Source organism: Capra hircus, chromosome 29, assembly GCF_001704415.2.
Source record: "Capra hircus breed San Clemente chromosome 29, ASM170441v1, whole genome shotgun sequence".
Taxonomy (NCBI): domain Eukaryota; kingdom Metazoa; phylum Chordata; class Mammalia; order Artiodactyla; family Bovidae; genus Capra; species Capra hircus.
In genome coordinates this window covers 18,581,936-18,598,554 of record NC_030836.1, presented here as the reverse complement: position 1 = coordinate 18,598,554, position 16,619 = coordinate 18,581,936, and the positions used below count along the sequence as shown (strand labels likewise).

Here is a 16,619-nt window from a genome sequence, read left to right as displayed (position 1 = left end):
CCTGGTCTTTTTTGTTCCTAAAGTAGTTTATGAGATAAAACTAATACACTGATTTGTTAAGTTAAACAATATTATAATTAGTCTAGGTATTATACGTCACAGAATTTAGCCTCTTCATTTCAAGATAACAGAAATTATTTCCCCTCCATATGAGACCTAGAGAAATTATATTTTAATGATACAAAATATAGATTACTGAATATATAATTACATTCAATATAAGAAAAATTTCTCTTTGGTCAGGGTTGAGAAGGGACACAAAGAGAAAGAAATAGACAAGCAGCTATCCTAGGCAAGATTGATCCCAGATCAAGATACTCAGAAGAGTACTCTGTAAAACATGATCTCACAGCCAGGAATCAGAAAATGTGTAAGTAATGTTAACAAATTAATCTGTTTGTGTGCTTAGTTGCTCAGTTGTGTCCAACTCTTTGCAACTGTAGCCCGCCAGGCTCCTTTGTCCATGGGAATTCTTAAGGCAAGAATACTACAGTGGGTTGCCATGCCCTCCTCCAGGGGATCTCCCCAAACTAGCAATCAAACCCAGGTGTCCTGCATTGCAGGTGGATTCTTTACCATCTGAACCACGAGGGAGGCCCATGAATACTGGAGTGGGTAGCCTATCCCTTCTCCAGGGGATCTTCCCAACCCAGGAATTGAACTGGGGTCTCCTGCATTGCAGGTGGAATCTTCATCAGCTGAGATAACAGGAAAGCCCAATAAATTAACCTAATAAAGTCAACTAATACAATAACTTGCAGAAAAATATAATTAAGAGAACAATTAGAAAAGAACCATAAAAAATATATTCAAGATCTCCACAGAGTTAAATGACTCATATCCACATAGCAAGAATAGAATATTTAAATGCAAGCAGAGTAATGATCAAATAATGAAATAAAAGAAAAAAACATGCAGGATAGACATAAAGTGTTAGTCATTCAGTCATGTCTGACTCTGTGACCCCATGGACTGCAGCTCCTCTGTCCATAGAATTCTCTAGGCAAGAATACTAGCGTGGGTTGCCATTTCCTTCTCCAAGGGATCTTCCCAATCCAGGGATTGAACCCACGTCTCCTGCATTGCAGGCAAATTCTTTACCATCTGAGCCACCAGGGAGTCCCCATAAGCAGTCTAAATGTAGCCAAGGAATTCATTAAATAGCTTATGCAAGCAGTGATACTGACTTTACTTTCCAGGTGAGAAAGAAGAGTTAATTTTAGCCTTTAATTGTGCCTCTGTCTTTTCAAATCATTTCTCTAGTCACATCAGATTTTTTTCCCTCTTTATCAACATAATGATCTTCTTTTCTATATTCACTCACATGTAAATATTCAAAATTAGTACAGTACCAAATTCCCCCACCAAACTCAGGAGAAGTTCCCACCCACAGGCTGAGTACTTCTGGCAAAGGAAGAACTGTGATATTTTTCTCTCTTTTTCTCTCCACTTCTTCTACTTTAGATGATGGTGGTTGAGTAACACAAGGGAGTGAGAAGAATGAGAATAGTTTGCTTGGGTGACTGTTTATACACATCAGAGGGAATTGAAAAAGCAACTGGGATTATACACTTACTCAAGACTATACAGTAGTATGAGTATGACATATATATGCAAAGGTATGACAAACCTAGACAATGTGTTGAAAATCAGAGACATCACTCTGCCAACAAACATCTATATAGTCAAGGCTATGTTCTTCCCAGTGGTCACATACAGTTGTGAGAGCTAGACTATGAGGAAGGCAGAACGCCAAAGAATTGAGGCCTTCAAACTGTGGTGCTGGAGAAGACTCCTGAGAGTCCCTTGGACAGCAAGGAGATCAAACCAGTCAGTCTTAAAGGAAATCAACCCTGAATATTCATTGGAAAGACTGATGCTGAAGCTGAAGCTCCAGTATTTTGGTCACCTGATGTGAACAGCTGACTTATTAGTAAAGTCCCTGATGCTGGCAAAGATTGAGGGCAGAAGGACAAGAAGACAGCATCAGAGGATGAGATGGCTGGATGGCATCATCAATGCAATGGATGTGAACTTAGGAAAACTCCAGGAGATGGAGAAGGACAGGGAGGCCTGACGTGCTGCAGTCCATGGGATCCCAAAGAGTTGGACACAACTGGGTGGCTGAACAACAACAACAACTTAATACATAAAGTAACTAGAGAAAGAACAAGAAAATTTCAGTAATTTCCTTTTACTGAAATTAGTAAAAGGAAAGAAATTATAAAGATCATAATAGAAATAAATGAAATAGACACAAAGAAAACAATAGCAAAGATCAATGAAACTAAAAGCTGTTTTTTTTTAAAAGATAAAATTATAAACATTTAGCCAGACTCATCAAGATAAATGGGAGAGGACTCAAATCATTCACATTAGAAATGACAAGAAATTACAACAGACACCACATAAATGCACAGGGTCATAAGAGACTATTACAAGCAACTATATGCAAAAAAAAAAAAAAAAGGACAACCTAAAAAGTTCTTAGAAAGTTACAACCTTCCAAGACTGAAAGACAAAGAGACAGAAAATATGAAGACCAACCATATGTACTGAAATTGAAAATGTAATTAAAAGCCTTTCAATAAGTAAAAGTCCAGGATCAAATGGCTTCATGGACAAATTCCACCAAACATTTAGAGAGGAGTTAACATCTATCCTTATGAAACTATTCCAAAGAAATTGCAGAAGAAAGAATACTCCCTCTTCTTCTGGGACTCCTATAATTCAAATGTTGGAGTGGGACTCTGTGGGAGAGGGAGAGGGTGGGAAGATTTGGGAGAATGGCATTGAAACATGTATAATATCATATAAGAAAAAAATTGCCAATCTAGGTTCAATGCAGGATACAGGATGCTTGGGGCTGGTGCACTGGGTTGACTCAGAGAGATAGTATGGGGAGGGAGGTGGGAGGGAGATTCAGGATTGGAACATGTGTACACCCATGAAAGATTCATGCTGATGTATGGCAGAACCAATACAGTACTGTAAAGTAAAATAAAGTAAAATTTAAAAAAAAAGAAGGAAAAAAAAAAAGAATACTCCCAAACTTATTCTGTGAGGCCACCAATACTCTGGTACCAAAATCAGACAAAGATATCACAAAAAAGAAAATTATAGGTCAATAACAGTGATGAATATAGATGCAAAAATCCTCAACAAAATTCTAGCAAACTGAAAATAATGAATTGAATTAAAAGAATTATACACCATCATCAAGTGGCATTTATCCCAGATATACAAGGATTCTTCAATATATACAAATACATCAGTATGATATACCATATCAACAAGTCAAAGAGTAAAAAATCATAAGATTATCTCAATAGATGCAGAAAAACCTTCTGACAACAATTCAATAGCCATATATGATTAAAAAAAAAAATCCAGAAAGTGGGCAAAGAGGGACCATAGTAAAGTCACTCAGTCGTGTCCAACTCTTGTGACCCCATGGACTGTAGCTTACCAGGCTCCACCCTCCATGGGATTCTCCAGGCAAGAGTACTGGAGTGGGTTGCCATTTCCTTCTCCTCAATATAACAAAGGTTACATATGACAAACCCACAGTTAACATCATACTCAACAGCCAAAAGCTGTTTCCTCTAATGTCGCAAACAAGACAACAATGTCCACTCTCACAAGCTTTATTCACTTTTGGAAGTCCTAGCCATGGCATTCAGAGGAGATAATGAAATGCAATAAATTCAGCTTGAAAAAGAATAAGTAAAACTGTCACTATTTGCAGATGACATTATACTATATGTAGAAAATCCTAAAGATGCTACCAGAAATGAGATGAGAAGTAAACTACAAGAAAAAGAAAATGATACTATACATAGAAAATCCTAAAGATGCTACCAGAGAGCTACTAGAGCTCATCAATGAATTTGGTACAGTTGCAGAATACAAAATTAATTCACAGAATTTTATTACATTTCTACACATTAACAATTAAAATATCAGAAAGAGAAATTTAAGAAACAAACTCATTTATCATAGCATCAGAAGTATAAAATACCTAGGAGTAAACCTACCTAATGAGGCAAAAAAACTGTACTCTAAAAACCATAAGACACTGATGAAAGAAATCAAAGATGGAAAGACAAAACATGTTATTGGATTGGAAGAATCAATATTGTCAAAATGACTATACACCCAAGGCAACCTACAGATTCAATACAATCCATATCAAAATACCAATGCCATACTTCACAGAACTAGAACAAAAAAATTTAAACTTGTATGGAAACACAAAGACCCTGAATAGCCAAAGCAATCTTTGGAAAGAAAAAGAGCTGGAGGAATCAGGCTTCCTTATTTCATACTATACTACAAAACTACAGTAATCAAAACAGTATGGCACAAAGGTAGAAATACAGATCAATGGAACAGGATAGAAAAACTAGAAGTAAACTCACACATCTATGCTCAACTAATGCATGACAGAAGAAGCAAGAATATACAATGGAAAAAGTACAGTCTTTTCAATAAATGGTTCTGGGGAAATTAGACACCTACTTTTAAAAGAATGAGATTAGAACATTCTTTAACACCATACACAAAAATAAAATAAGTAAGAACACTTTCACATAAGTTGCAGCAAAATCTTTTTTGATACATCTCCTAGAGTAATGGGGGAAAAAGAAACAAATGGAACCTACTTAAACTCAAAAGCTTTTGCACAGCAAAGGAAACCATTAACAAAATGAAAAAACAACACACAGAATGTGAGAAAATATTTGCAAATTATCTGACTGACATGAGATTAGTCTACAAAATAAACAACTCATGCATCTTAATAGGAAATAAACAATGAAATAAAAAAGTGGGGAGAAGACCTAAACAAACATTTCTCCAAAGAAGAAATAGAGATGGCCAATAAACACATGAAAAGATGCTCAACACTGCTATTTATTAGAGAAATGCAACTCAAAACTACAGTGAGATATCACCTCACACCAGTCAGTATGGCCATCATTTTTTAAATATAAATTTATTTATTTTAGTTGGAGGCAAACTACTTTACAATATTGTATTGGTTATACCAAACATCAGCATGAATCTGCCATGGGTATACACGTGTTCCCCTTCCTGAAACCCCATCCCACCTCCCTCCCCTTACCATCCCTCTGGTTCATCCAAATGCACCAGCCCCAGGCATCCTGTATCATGCACCGAACCTGGACTGGTGATTCGTTTCATATATGATATTACACGTTTCAATGCTATTCTCCCAAATCATCCCACCCTCTCCCTCTCCCACAGAGTCCAAAAGACTGTTCTATACATCTGTGTCTCTTTTGCTGTCTTGCATACAGGGTTATCATTACCATCTTTCTAAATTCCATATATATGCATTCAGTTCAGTTCAGTTCAGTTGCTCAGTCCTCTCCGATACTTTGCGACCCCGTGAATCGCAGCAGGCCAGGCCTCCCTGTCCATCACCAACTCCCAGAGTTCACTCAGACTCACAGCCATCGAGTCAGTGATGCCATCCAGCCATCTCACCCTCTGTCATCCCCTTCTTCTCCTGCCCCAAATCCCTCCCAGAATCAGAGTCTTTTCCAATGAGTCAGCTCTTCACATGAGGTGGCCAAAGTACTGGAGTTTCAACTTTAGCATCATTCCTTCCAAAGAAATCCCAGGGCTGATCTCCTTCAGAATAGACTGGTTGGATCTCCTTGCAGTTCAAGAGACTCTCGAGAGTCTTCTCCAACACCACAGTTCAAAAGCATCAATTCTTTGGTGCTCAGACTTCTTCACAGTCCAACTCTCTAGGTTGGTTATAACTTTCCTTCCAGGGAGTAAGCATCTTTTAATTTCATGGCTGCAGTCACCATCTGCAGTCATTTTGGAGCCCCAAAAAATAAAGTTTGACACTGTTTCCACTGTTTTCCCATTTATTTCCCATGAAGTGATGGGACCAGATGCCATGATCTTCGTTTCCTGAATGTTGAGCTTTAAGCCAACTTTTTCGCTCTCCTCTTTCACTTTCATCAAGAGGCTTTTTAGTTCCTCTTCACTTTCTGCCATAAGGGTGGTGTCATCTGCATATCTGAGGTTCTTGATATTTCTCCTAGCAATCTTGATTCCAGCTTGTGCTTCTTTCAGCCCAGCGTTTCTCATGATGTACTCTGCATATAAGTTAAATAAGCAGGGTGACCATATACAGCCTTGACGTACCTCTTTTCCTATTTGGAACCAGTCTGTGTTAGTATACTGTATTGGTGTTTTTCTTTCTGGCTTACTTCACTCTGTATAATAGGCTCCAGTTTCATCCACCTCATTAGAACTGATTCAAATGTATTCTTTTTAGTGGCTGAGTAATACTGCATTGTGTATATGTACCACAGCTTTCTTATCCATTCATCTGCTGATGGACATCTAGGTTGCTTTCATGTCCTGGCTATTATAAACAGTGCTGTGATCAACATTGGGGTACACATGTCTCTTTCAATTCTGGTTTCCCTGGTGTGTATGCCCAGTAATGGGATTGCTGGGTCACAAGGCAGTCCTATTTCCAGTTTTTTAAGGAATCTCCACACTGTTCTCCATAGTGGCTGTACTAGTTTGCATTCCCACCAACAGTGTAAGAGAGTTCCCTTTTCTCCACAGCCTCTCCAGCATTTATTGCTTGTAGACTTTTGGATGGCAGCCATTCTGACTGGCGTGAAATGGTACCTCATTGTGGTTTTGATTTGCATTTCTCTGATAATGAGTGATGTTGGGCATCTTTTCATATGTTCGTTAGCCATCTGTATGTCTTCTTTGGAGAAATGTCTATTTAGTTCTTTGGCCCATTTTTTGATTGGGTCATTTATTTTTCTGGAATTGAGCTGCAGGAGTTTCTTGTATATTTTTGAGATTAGTTGTTTGTCAGTTGCTTCATTTGCTATTATTTTCTCCCATTCTGAAGGCCATCTTTTCACCTTGCTTATACTTCCTGTGTTGTTCAGAAGCTTTTAAGTTTAATTAGGTCCCATTTGTTTATTTTTCCTTTTATTTCCAATATTCTGGGAGGTGGATCATAGAGCATCCTGCTGTGGTTTATGTCAGAGAGTGTTTTGCCTATGTTCTCCTCTAGGAGTTTTATAGTTTCTGGTCTTACATTTAGATCTTTAATCCATTTTGAGTTTATTTTTGTGTATGGTGTTAGAAAGTGTTCTAGTTTCATTCTTTTACAAGTGGTTAACCAGTTTTCCCAGCACCACTTGTTAAAGAGATTGTCTTTTCTCCATTGTATATTCTTGCCTCCTTTGTCAAAGACAAGGTGTCCATATGTGTGTGGATTTATCTCTGGGCTTTCTATTTTGTTCCATTGATCTATATTTCTGTCTTTGTGCCAGTACCATACTCTCTTGATGACTGTGGCTTTGTAGTAGAGCCTGAAGTCAGGCAGGTTGATTCCTCCAGTTCCATTCTTTCTCAAGATTGCTTTGGCTATTTCAGGGTTTTTGTATTTCCATACAAATTGTGAAATTATTTGTTCTAGCTCTGTGAAAAATACCATTGGTAGCTTGATAGGGATTGCATTGAATCTATAGATTGCTTTGGGTCATATACTCATTTTCATTATATTGATTCTTCTGATCCATGAACATGGTATATTTCTCCTTCTATTAGTGTCCTCTTTGATTTCTTTCACCAGTGTTTTACAGTTTTCTATATATAGATCTTTAGTTTCTTTAGGTAGATATATTCCTAAGTATTTTATTCTTCTCATTGCAATGGTGAATTGAATTGTTTTCCTTAATTTCTCTTTCTATTTTCTTATTATTAGTGTATAGGAATGCAAGGGATTTCTGTGTGTAGATTTTATATCCTGCAACTTTACAATATTCATTGATTAGTTCTAGTAATTTTCTGGTGGAGTCTTTAGGGTTTTCTATGTAGAGGATCATGTCATCTGCAAACAGTAAGAGTTATACTTCTTCTTTTCCAATTTGGATTCCTTTTATTTCTTTTTCTGCTCTGATTGCTGTGGCCAAAGCTTCCAAAACTATGTGGAATAGTAGTGGTGGAAGTGGGTACCCTTGTCTTGTTCCTGACTTTTGGGGAAATTCTTTCAATTTTTCACCATTGAGGATAATGTTTGCTGTGCGTTTGTCATCATTTAAAAACATCTGTAGCACTATGTACAATAACCAAGACATGAAAGCAACCTTAGTGTCCACAGATGACTTAATTTTTCAAATGTGGTATATCCTTACACATACATACCACAAGGGAGCATTATTCAGTCATATAAAAAATGAAAAATGTCATTTATGACAACATGGATAGACCCTGTAAGCATTATGCTAATATAAATCAGTCAGACAGAAAAAGATAAATAAGATATGACCTCACTTATACATGAAAGATAAAAACCAACCAACCAAACTAACTCATAGACACAGAGAACAGATTGGTGGTTGCCAGAGGACAGGGTTGAGAGGTGGACAAATGAGTGAAGATGGATAAAAAGGTATAAACTTCCAACTATAAAATAAACATGCCCTGGGGATAAAATGCATACAGCATGGTGACTATAGTTACAAATGCAGTACTGTATATTTGAAAGTTGCTAAAAGTGAACTCCAGGAGTTGGTGATAGACAGGGAGCCCTGGTGTGCTGCAATTCATGGGGTCGCAAAGAGTCGGACACGACTGAGCGACTGAACTGAACTGAACTGAACTGAAGGGAAAGTTTCTTAAAAATTCTCATCACACACAAAATCTGAAATTATGTGTGATGAAGAATATTAACCAGACTTACTGTGGTGATCATTCCACAATACGTAGAAATAGCAAATCATTATGCTATAATGTATACTTAACAGAAATGTAACATTATATTTCAATTATATCTCAATATAAAGTTCTTTAAAACTGAGGGAAATTTTATAAATAAATGAAGCATTTCTTATTTCCAATACTGTGGAGAAATTTAGAACTTATCTCTAAATAAAGAATGCATATAAATGAGAAAATTAGATTCCACAAGATATGTATATTCAAACAGAGAGAACTAAAGATAAAATAAGTTACTAAGGAAACAAGTTTTGATACCTGGTAAATAATTAAAATAAAACAAATTTCATCTATAAAATTAATAAAAACAATTCAAAATTATAATAGTCCATGCTGTCAGTGGAGTGTTAAAACAGAAAGTCAAATACCTCTATTGTGAATGCAAACTGTACTATCTTTTGAGAAATACTTTGGTAACAGGCACAATGAGTTTTACTAGTTTTTATTCTTTTTGACTGAATAATGCCATTGTGGGAACTTCCTGTAAGACTGTAAGTCAGAACACAAAGATTTCTCTTCACTGTCATTTTATAAAAACAGAAAATTAGTCATAAAGCCTAACAATAAAAAGTCGTTACGTAACTACACTACACTACCTTCATATCAGGAAATACTTTAAAACCATTTAAAGTGGATTTTCTTTTCCTTCCTAACTCTCTTGTTTTTGTTGTCAAACATTTTCCCAGAAACTAGGGGAAAAAATAAAAATGCAAAAAATTGAATATAAAAAATAAATAAATAAAGTGATTATCATTAAGAGTTTTAATAATTTTTCAAAATGTGTATGACTATTTTAAATGAGAGAAAAAATAAAAATTATATATATGATATGAACATAATATAAAAATAGGCACAGGAAAAAAGACTGGGAAGTATACCAAGTGATTGCTACTCAAGAATAAGATGATATTATCTATTTTTCTACATTTCTTAATATTTAAAATAACAAACCATACTTTATTTCTATGAAGGAAAAAATAAACTATATTACATTTTTTAAAAGCCTCACACTCAAAGATACCCCTTTTTCCCTCAAAGACCAACTAATGGGTATGCTATACCAGCCAGGCCAGAAAAATGGGAAGAGCCAGGAGCAGTCCAGAGTAGGAATTGGGCTACAAGCATGCTGAGATGGGACACTGTTTCTGTCTCCAGAGTCTTAGGAAACCCAGTGAGGACAGAAGGAAGAAGTAGAGGCTGGAGGTGAGGCCGAGACACCAGGGTTCATGGACCAAGATCATGAAGACCAACTGGTGTAGGCATCAGTAAATGTAGGCAAAAGAGGCTGAAGAACAAGGGAGTCATCTGAATAGAAGGACTGGAAGCACAGAGAAAGCTTCCTGCTGAGCCAGATTTGGTCTAAGAGTGAGACTGAGCAGGGAAGGGAGGTATAGTAGCTGAGGATGCTGAGCATGCTTATACTTCCCCAGAGTCAGGCCTCCCATCCACCAGCTGCAAAACTATAACTTTGTCCACCCTCGTTCTTATGTCACCAGACTTTTTCAGTCTGAAGAAAGATCCATGTGACTATTAGACCAAAGAGCCCTTACACAAATGAAAATACAAAAAGTGAAACTCACCAGTCAAAGCCATTGAATTCATTTGAAGTTTCTATCCATGTAAAAAGTAAAACTGTAGACAAGCAAAAGGACACAATCAACCAAGGGTAAAATAATCGCTCTCTCTGGGAAGAGAAAGAAGGACGCCTCATTTAGCTCCATTTATCATTGTACCTCAGCAACATCTGTTTATATTCCCCAAAGGTCTATATAGTTACAGTGCATCATTACCCTCCTCAGGCTAGAGAGACCACTGTATTCTTTTACCCTTGTGGAATTTTGTAGAACCCTATTTATAACATTATAATCATAAGGGATTTGGTTTAGGTCATACCTTAATGACTTAGTGGTTTTCCCTTCAGATCAGTTCAGTTCAGTCGCTCAGTCGTGTCCGACTCTTTGCGACCCCATGAATCGCAGCACGCCAGGCCTCCCTGTCCATCACCATCTCCCGGAGTTCACTCAGACTCACGTCCATCGAATCAGTGATGCCCTCCAGCCTTCTCATTCTCGGTCATCCCCTTCTTCTCCTGTCCCTAATCCCTCCCAGCATCAGAGTCTTTTCCAATGAGTCAACTCTTCTCATGAGGTGGCCAAAGTACTGGAGTTTCAGCTTTAGCAACATTCCTTCCAAAGAAATCCCAGGGCTGATCTCCTTCAGAATGGACTGGGTGGATCTCCTTGCAGTCCAAGGGACTCTCAAGAGTCTTCTCCAACACCACAGTTCAAAAGCATCAATTCTTCGGTGCTCAGCCTTCTTCACAGTCCAACTCTCACATCCATACATGAACATTGGGAAAACCATAGCCTTGACTAGCCAGACCTTAGTCAGCAAAGTAATGTCCCTGCTTTTGAATATGCTATCTAGATTGCTCATAACTTTTCTTTCAAAGAGTAAGCGTCTTTTAATTTCATGGCTGCAGTCACCATCTGCAGTGATTTTGGAGCCCAAAACAATAAAGTCTGACACTGTTTCCACTGTTTCCCCACCGATTTCCCATGGAGTGATGGGACCAGATTCCATGATCTTCGTTTTCTGAATGTTGCGCTTTAAGTCAACTTTTTCACTCTCCTCTTTCACTTTCATCAAGAGGCTTTTTAGCTCCTCTTCACTTCCTGCCATAAGGGTGATGTCATCTGCATATCTGACGTTATTGATATTTCTCCCGGCAATCTTGATTCCAGCTTGTGTTTCTTCCAGTCCAGTGTTTCTCATGATGTACTCTGCATAGAAGTTAAATAAGCAGGGTGACAATATACAGCCTTGACATACTCCTTTTCCTATTTGGAACCAGTCTGTTGTTCCACGTCCAGTTCTTACTGTTGCTTCCTGGCCTGCATACAGACTTCTCAAGAGGCAGATTAGGTGGTCTGGTATTCCTATCTCTTTCAGAATTTTCCACAGTTGATTGTGATCCACACAGTCAAAGGCTTTGGCATAGTCAATAAAGCAGAAATAGATGTTTTTCTGGAACTCTCTTGCTTTTTCCATGATTCAGTGGATGTTGGCAATTTGATCTCTGGCTCCTCTGCCTTTTCTAAAACCAATTTAAGTCTGAATTTTGCAATAAGGAGTTCATGATCTGAACCACAGTCAGTTCCCGGTCTTGTTTTTGCTGACTGTATAGAGTTTCTCCATCTTTGGCTGCAAAGAATATAATCAATCTGATTTCAGTGTTGACCATCTGGTGAAGTCCATGTGTAGAGTCATCTCTTGTGTTGTTGGAAGAGGGTGTTTGCTATGACATGTGCGTTCTCTTGGCAAAACTGTTAGGCTTTGCCCTGCTTCATTTTGAACTTCAAGGCCAAATTTGTCAGTTACTCCAGGTATCTCTTAACTTCCTACTTTTGCATTCCAGTTCCCTATGATGAAAAGGAAATCTCTTTGCTGTTAATTCTAGGTCTTGTAGGTCTTCATAGAACTGTTCAGCTTCTTCAGTATTAGTGGTTGGGACATGGACTTGGATTAGTGAGATACTGAATGGTTTGCCTCAGAAACAAACAGAGGTCATTCTGTCATTTTTGAGCCTGTACCCAAGTACTGGATTTTGGAATCTTTTGTTGACTTTGATGGGGTGACTCCATTTCTTCTAAGGGATTCTTGCCCACAGTAGTAGATATAATGGTCATCTGAATTAAATTTGCCCATTCCAGTCCATTTTAGTTCACTGATTCCTAAAATGTCGATGTTCACTCTTGCCATCTCCTGTTTGAGCACTTCCAATTTACCTTGATTTATGGAGTGAATACTCCAGGTTCCTATGAAATATTGTTCTTTTCAGCATCAGACTTTATTTTCACCACCAGACACATCTGGAACAGGGTGTTATTTCCACTTTGGCTCCATCTCTTCATTCTTTCTGGAGTTATTTCTCCACTCTTCTCCAGTAGCATATTGGGCACCTACCAACCTGGGGAGTTCATCTTTCAGTGTCATATATTTTTGCCTTTTAATACTGTTCATGGGGTTCTCAAGGCAAGAATGCTGAAGTGGTTTACCATTCCCTTCTCCAGCGGAGCATGCTTTATCAGAACTCCCCACCATGGCCCATCTGTCTTGCATGGCCCTACATAGCATGGCCCATAGTTTTATTGAGTTAGAAATGTGACCCATGTGATCTGCTTGGTTAGTTTTCTGGGATTGTGGTTTTCATTCTGTCTGCCCTCTGATGGGTGAGGAAAAGAGGCTTGTGGAAGCTTCCTGGTGGGAGGGACTGGCTGTAGTTCTTTAGAGTGCCTGAAGATCTATGGATGGAGGTACAGGAGGCAGTTATCAAAAACATCCCCAGGAAGAAGAAATGCAAAAAGACAAAAAGGTTATCTGAGGAGGACTTACAAATAGCTGAGAAAAGAAGTGAAAGGCAGAGGAGAAAAGGAAAGATATACCCATCTGAATGCAGAGTTCTAAAGAATAGCAGGAGAGATAAGAAAGCCTTCCTAAGTGATCAATGCAAAAAAATAGAAGAAAAAATAGAATGATAAAGACTAGAGTCTCGTTAAGAAACTTAAAGATACAAAGGGAACATTTCATGTAAAGATGGGCACAATAAAGGACAGAAATGGGATGGACCTAAAAGAAGCAGAAGATATAAAGAAGACGTGGCAAGAATACACAGAAGAACTACACTAAAAAGACCTTCATGACTCAGATAAACACAATGCTGTGATCATTCACCTAGACCCAGACATCCTGGAATACGAAGTCAAGTGAGCCTTAGGAAACATCACTACAAACAAAGCTAGTGGAGGTGATGGAATTCCAGCTAAGCTATTTCAAATCCTAAAACCTGATGCTGTTAAAGTGCTGTACTCAATATGCCAGCAAATCTGGAAAACTCAGCAGTGGCCACAGGACTGGAAAAGGTCAGTTTTCATTCCAATCCCAAAGAAAGGCGATGCCAAAGAATGTTCAAACTACTGCACAATGGCACTAATTCCACACTCTAGTAAAGTAATGCTCAAAATTCTCCAAACTAGTCTTCAACAGTATGTGAACCAAGAACTTCCAGATGTTCAAGCTGGATTTAGAAAAGGCAGAGGAACCAGAGGTCAAAATGTCAAAATCTGTGGGATCATCAAAAAAGCAAGAGAGTTCCAGAAAAAACATCTGCTTCTGCTTCAATGCCTATGCTAAAGCCTTTGAGTGTATGGATCACAAGAAACTGGAAAATTCTTAAAGAGTTAGGAATACCAGACCACTTTACCCACCTCAAGAGACCTGTATGCAGGTCAAAACAAACAAACAAACAAACAAACAAAACAGTTAAAACCAAACATGGAACAATGGACTGGTTCCAAATTGGGAATGGAGTACATCAAGCCTGTATATTGTCACCCTGCTTATTTAACTTATATGCAGAATACATCATGAGAAATGCCAGGCTGGATGAAGCACAAGCTGGAATCAAGATTGCCTGGAGAAATATCAACAACCTCAGATATGCAGATGACACCACCCTTATGGCAGTAAGCAAAGTGGAACTAAAGAGCCTCTTGATGAAGGTGAAAGAGGAGAGGGAAAAAGCTGGCTTAATACTCAACACTGAAAAAACTAAGATCATATCACCTGATCCCATCACTTCATGGCAAATAGATGGGGAAACAATGGAAACAGTGAGAGGTTTTATCTGGGCTCCAAAATCACTGCAGATGGTGATTGCAGCCATGAAATTAAGACACTTGCTCCTTGGAAGAAAAGCTACGATGAACCTAGACAGCATATTAAAAAGCAGAGACATTACTTTGCTAACAAAGGTCCATCTGTTAAATCTATGGTATTTCCAGTAGGCATGTATGAATGTGAGAGCTGGACTATAAAGAAAGCTGAGAGCCAAAGAATTGATGCTTTTGAACTGTGGTGTTGGGGAAGATTCTTGAGAGGCCCTTGGACTACAAGGAGATCCAACCAGTCCATCCTAAAGGAAATCAGTCCTGAATATTCATTGGAAGGAATGATGCTGAAGCTGAAACTCCAATACTTTGGCCATGTGATGTGAAGAACTGACTCATTTGAAAAGACCCTGATGCTGGGAAAGTTTGAAGGTGGGAGGAGAAGGGGATGACAGAGCATGAGATGGTTGGATGGCATCACTGACTCCATGGACATGAGTTTGAGTAAACTCTGGGAGCTAGTGATGGACAGGGGGATCTGGTGTGCTGCAGTCCATGGGGTCACTAAGAGTCAGACATGACTGAGAGACTGAACTGAACTGATACTCTCTACACAAAACATGTGTGTCCTTCTAAAAACATATGTCAGATAAAGTTAATCCCCTGCTCACAACTCTTCCAGAGCTTTCTACTATACAAGAATATCACCCAAACTCCCTGCCATGGCCCAAAGACTCTACATGGTCAAGCCTTGCCCATTCCTGACCTCCACTCATTCTACCAACTGATGCCATTTCTGAACTCCAGCCACACTGGTTTTCTTTGTTTCTAGAACATGACAAAATCTGTTCCTACCTCAAGAGTTTCACACTTACTGGCTCCTCTGCCTGAAATATTTTTGCCCCTATGCATATACATGCCTGGCCCCCACGTCTTCTTTACAGACTGCTCACATAACATGTCTCAAAGCAGTCTTCTATAACCATGTTCCCATCACATAACACATTTTCCTATGTATCATCTTCAGAGCTCTTCTCTCTATCCAGCACCATCTTTCTTCATTACCGTTTACTGCCTAACTCATCCCACTAGATTGTGAGGTGCAGGAGGGTTAGAAACCTTAATGGTCTTATTCACTGTGGCACACATTCAATAAACCTGAGGAATAAACCCATTTTCTTATTTTGATTTTTTTTGTTGCCATTCATTCAAAAATGTTCAAAGCCTCCACACTGTTATGAGGATAAATTTCAAATATTTTAGTTTGACATAAAGATACTTCATACTTTGGTTAAAACATTTTTTCATCTGATCACTTACTGTTTATTGCCATGTATGCATAAATTCAACAATGGAAATTCTTTTTTCACTAAACACACTACTGTGTTTCTCAATATCTTAAAAATTTCTAGGCACTCTTTACTGCTTACATGGCAGAAATCAAATTCTTAAAACCACACAACATCTGTCCTGCCTCCATCTGTAGCTTCAGTTCGCATCACTTCTCTCTTCTTATCCTCTGTTCCACCTAAAATACACCTTATACTAAGCCCTTTGACTCCTCCTCTGATACCATTTCTTCTGCCATTCTCTATTCTTTAGCTATCCAATTCTGATCACCTTTAACCTTCTAAATAAAGTTATTTTTGACCCATTACATATGATGTATTTAGGCATACACACACACACTCACACACAAAATTATAGCAATTCTCTCAAGGCAAAAGAAAGTGTGGTCTGTCTCCCCCCGCCCATCTCTCTGTACCAAAGAGCAGCAGCAGAGTGGTCGTCTAGCCTTCTTCTCCTGTTTGGCTTCCCAGTTGCAGCTGTAGCAGCCATTAAGGAAAGTCATGTAACATTCATAGTTGAAGTTGCATTTAATCCATGAATTAAAGTTTCTCCATCTTCCTGTCTCCTCATTCTCAGTCTCATCAGTGTTATCCATGGTTCACCCTTTTGCTGGAATGGTAAATAAAACAGTCAGAATCTGGTAGCTCCTTCAAACATTTCCTGCCCCACAGTTCTACAGAATCTATCAACAATAGATAGATAGATCTTTTAAAAGTTCTATCTAGGACGATGCATTGGATTTGGTGTAGAAGAATAGAGCTTCACCCTCTCTTTCTCATGAACTAGTTTAGTGTTTATTGTAGA

The 16,619-nt window shown here is 38.3% G+C and overlaps 1 protein-coding gene across 1 annotated transcript in view; it reads right to left on the bottom strand.

Moving 5' to 3' along the window:
• The window catches only part of LOC102183767 (glycerophosphodiester phosphodiesterase domain-containing protein 4-like), a 116,755-nt gene extending 100,345 nt beyond the window's left edge, over positions 1 to 16,410 (bottom strand). Inside the window, exons 1-2 of the mRNA XM_018042672.1 lie at positions 16,231 to 16,410; positions 10,377 to 10,480 (exon numbers count right to left, since the gene is read on the bottom strand). Of these exons, the coding sequence (XP_017898161.1) occupies positions 10,377 to 10,480; positions 16,231 to 16,410 (284 nt within the window). The remainder of the gene's footprint in view (positions 1 to 10,376; positions 10,481 to 16,230) is intronic.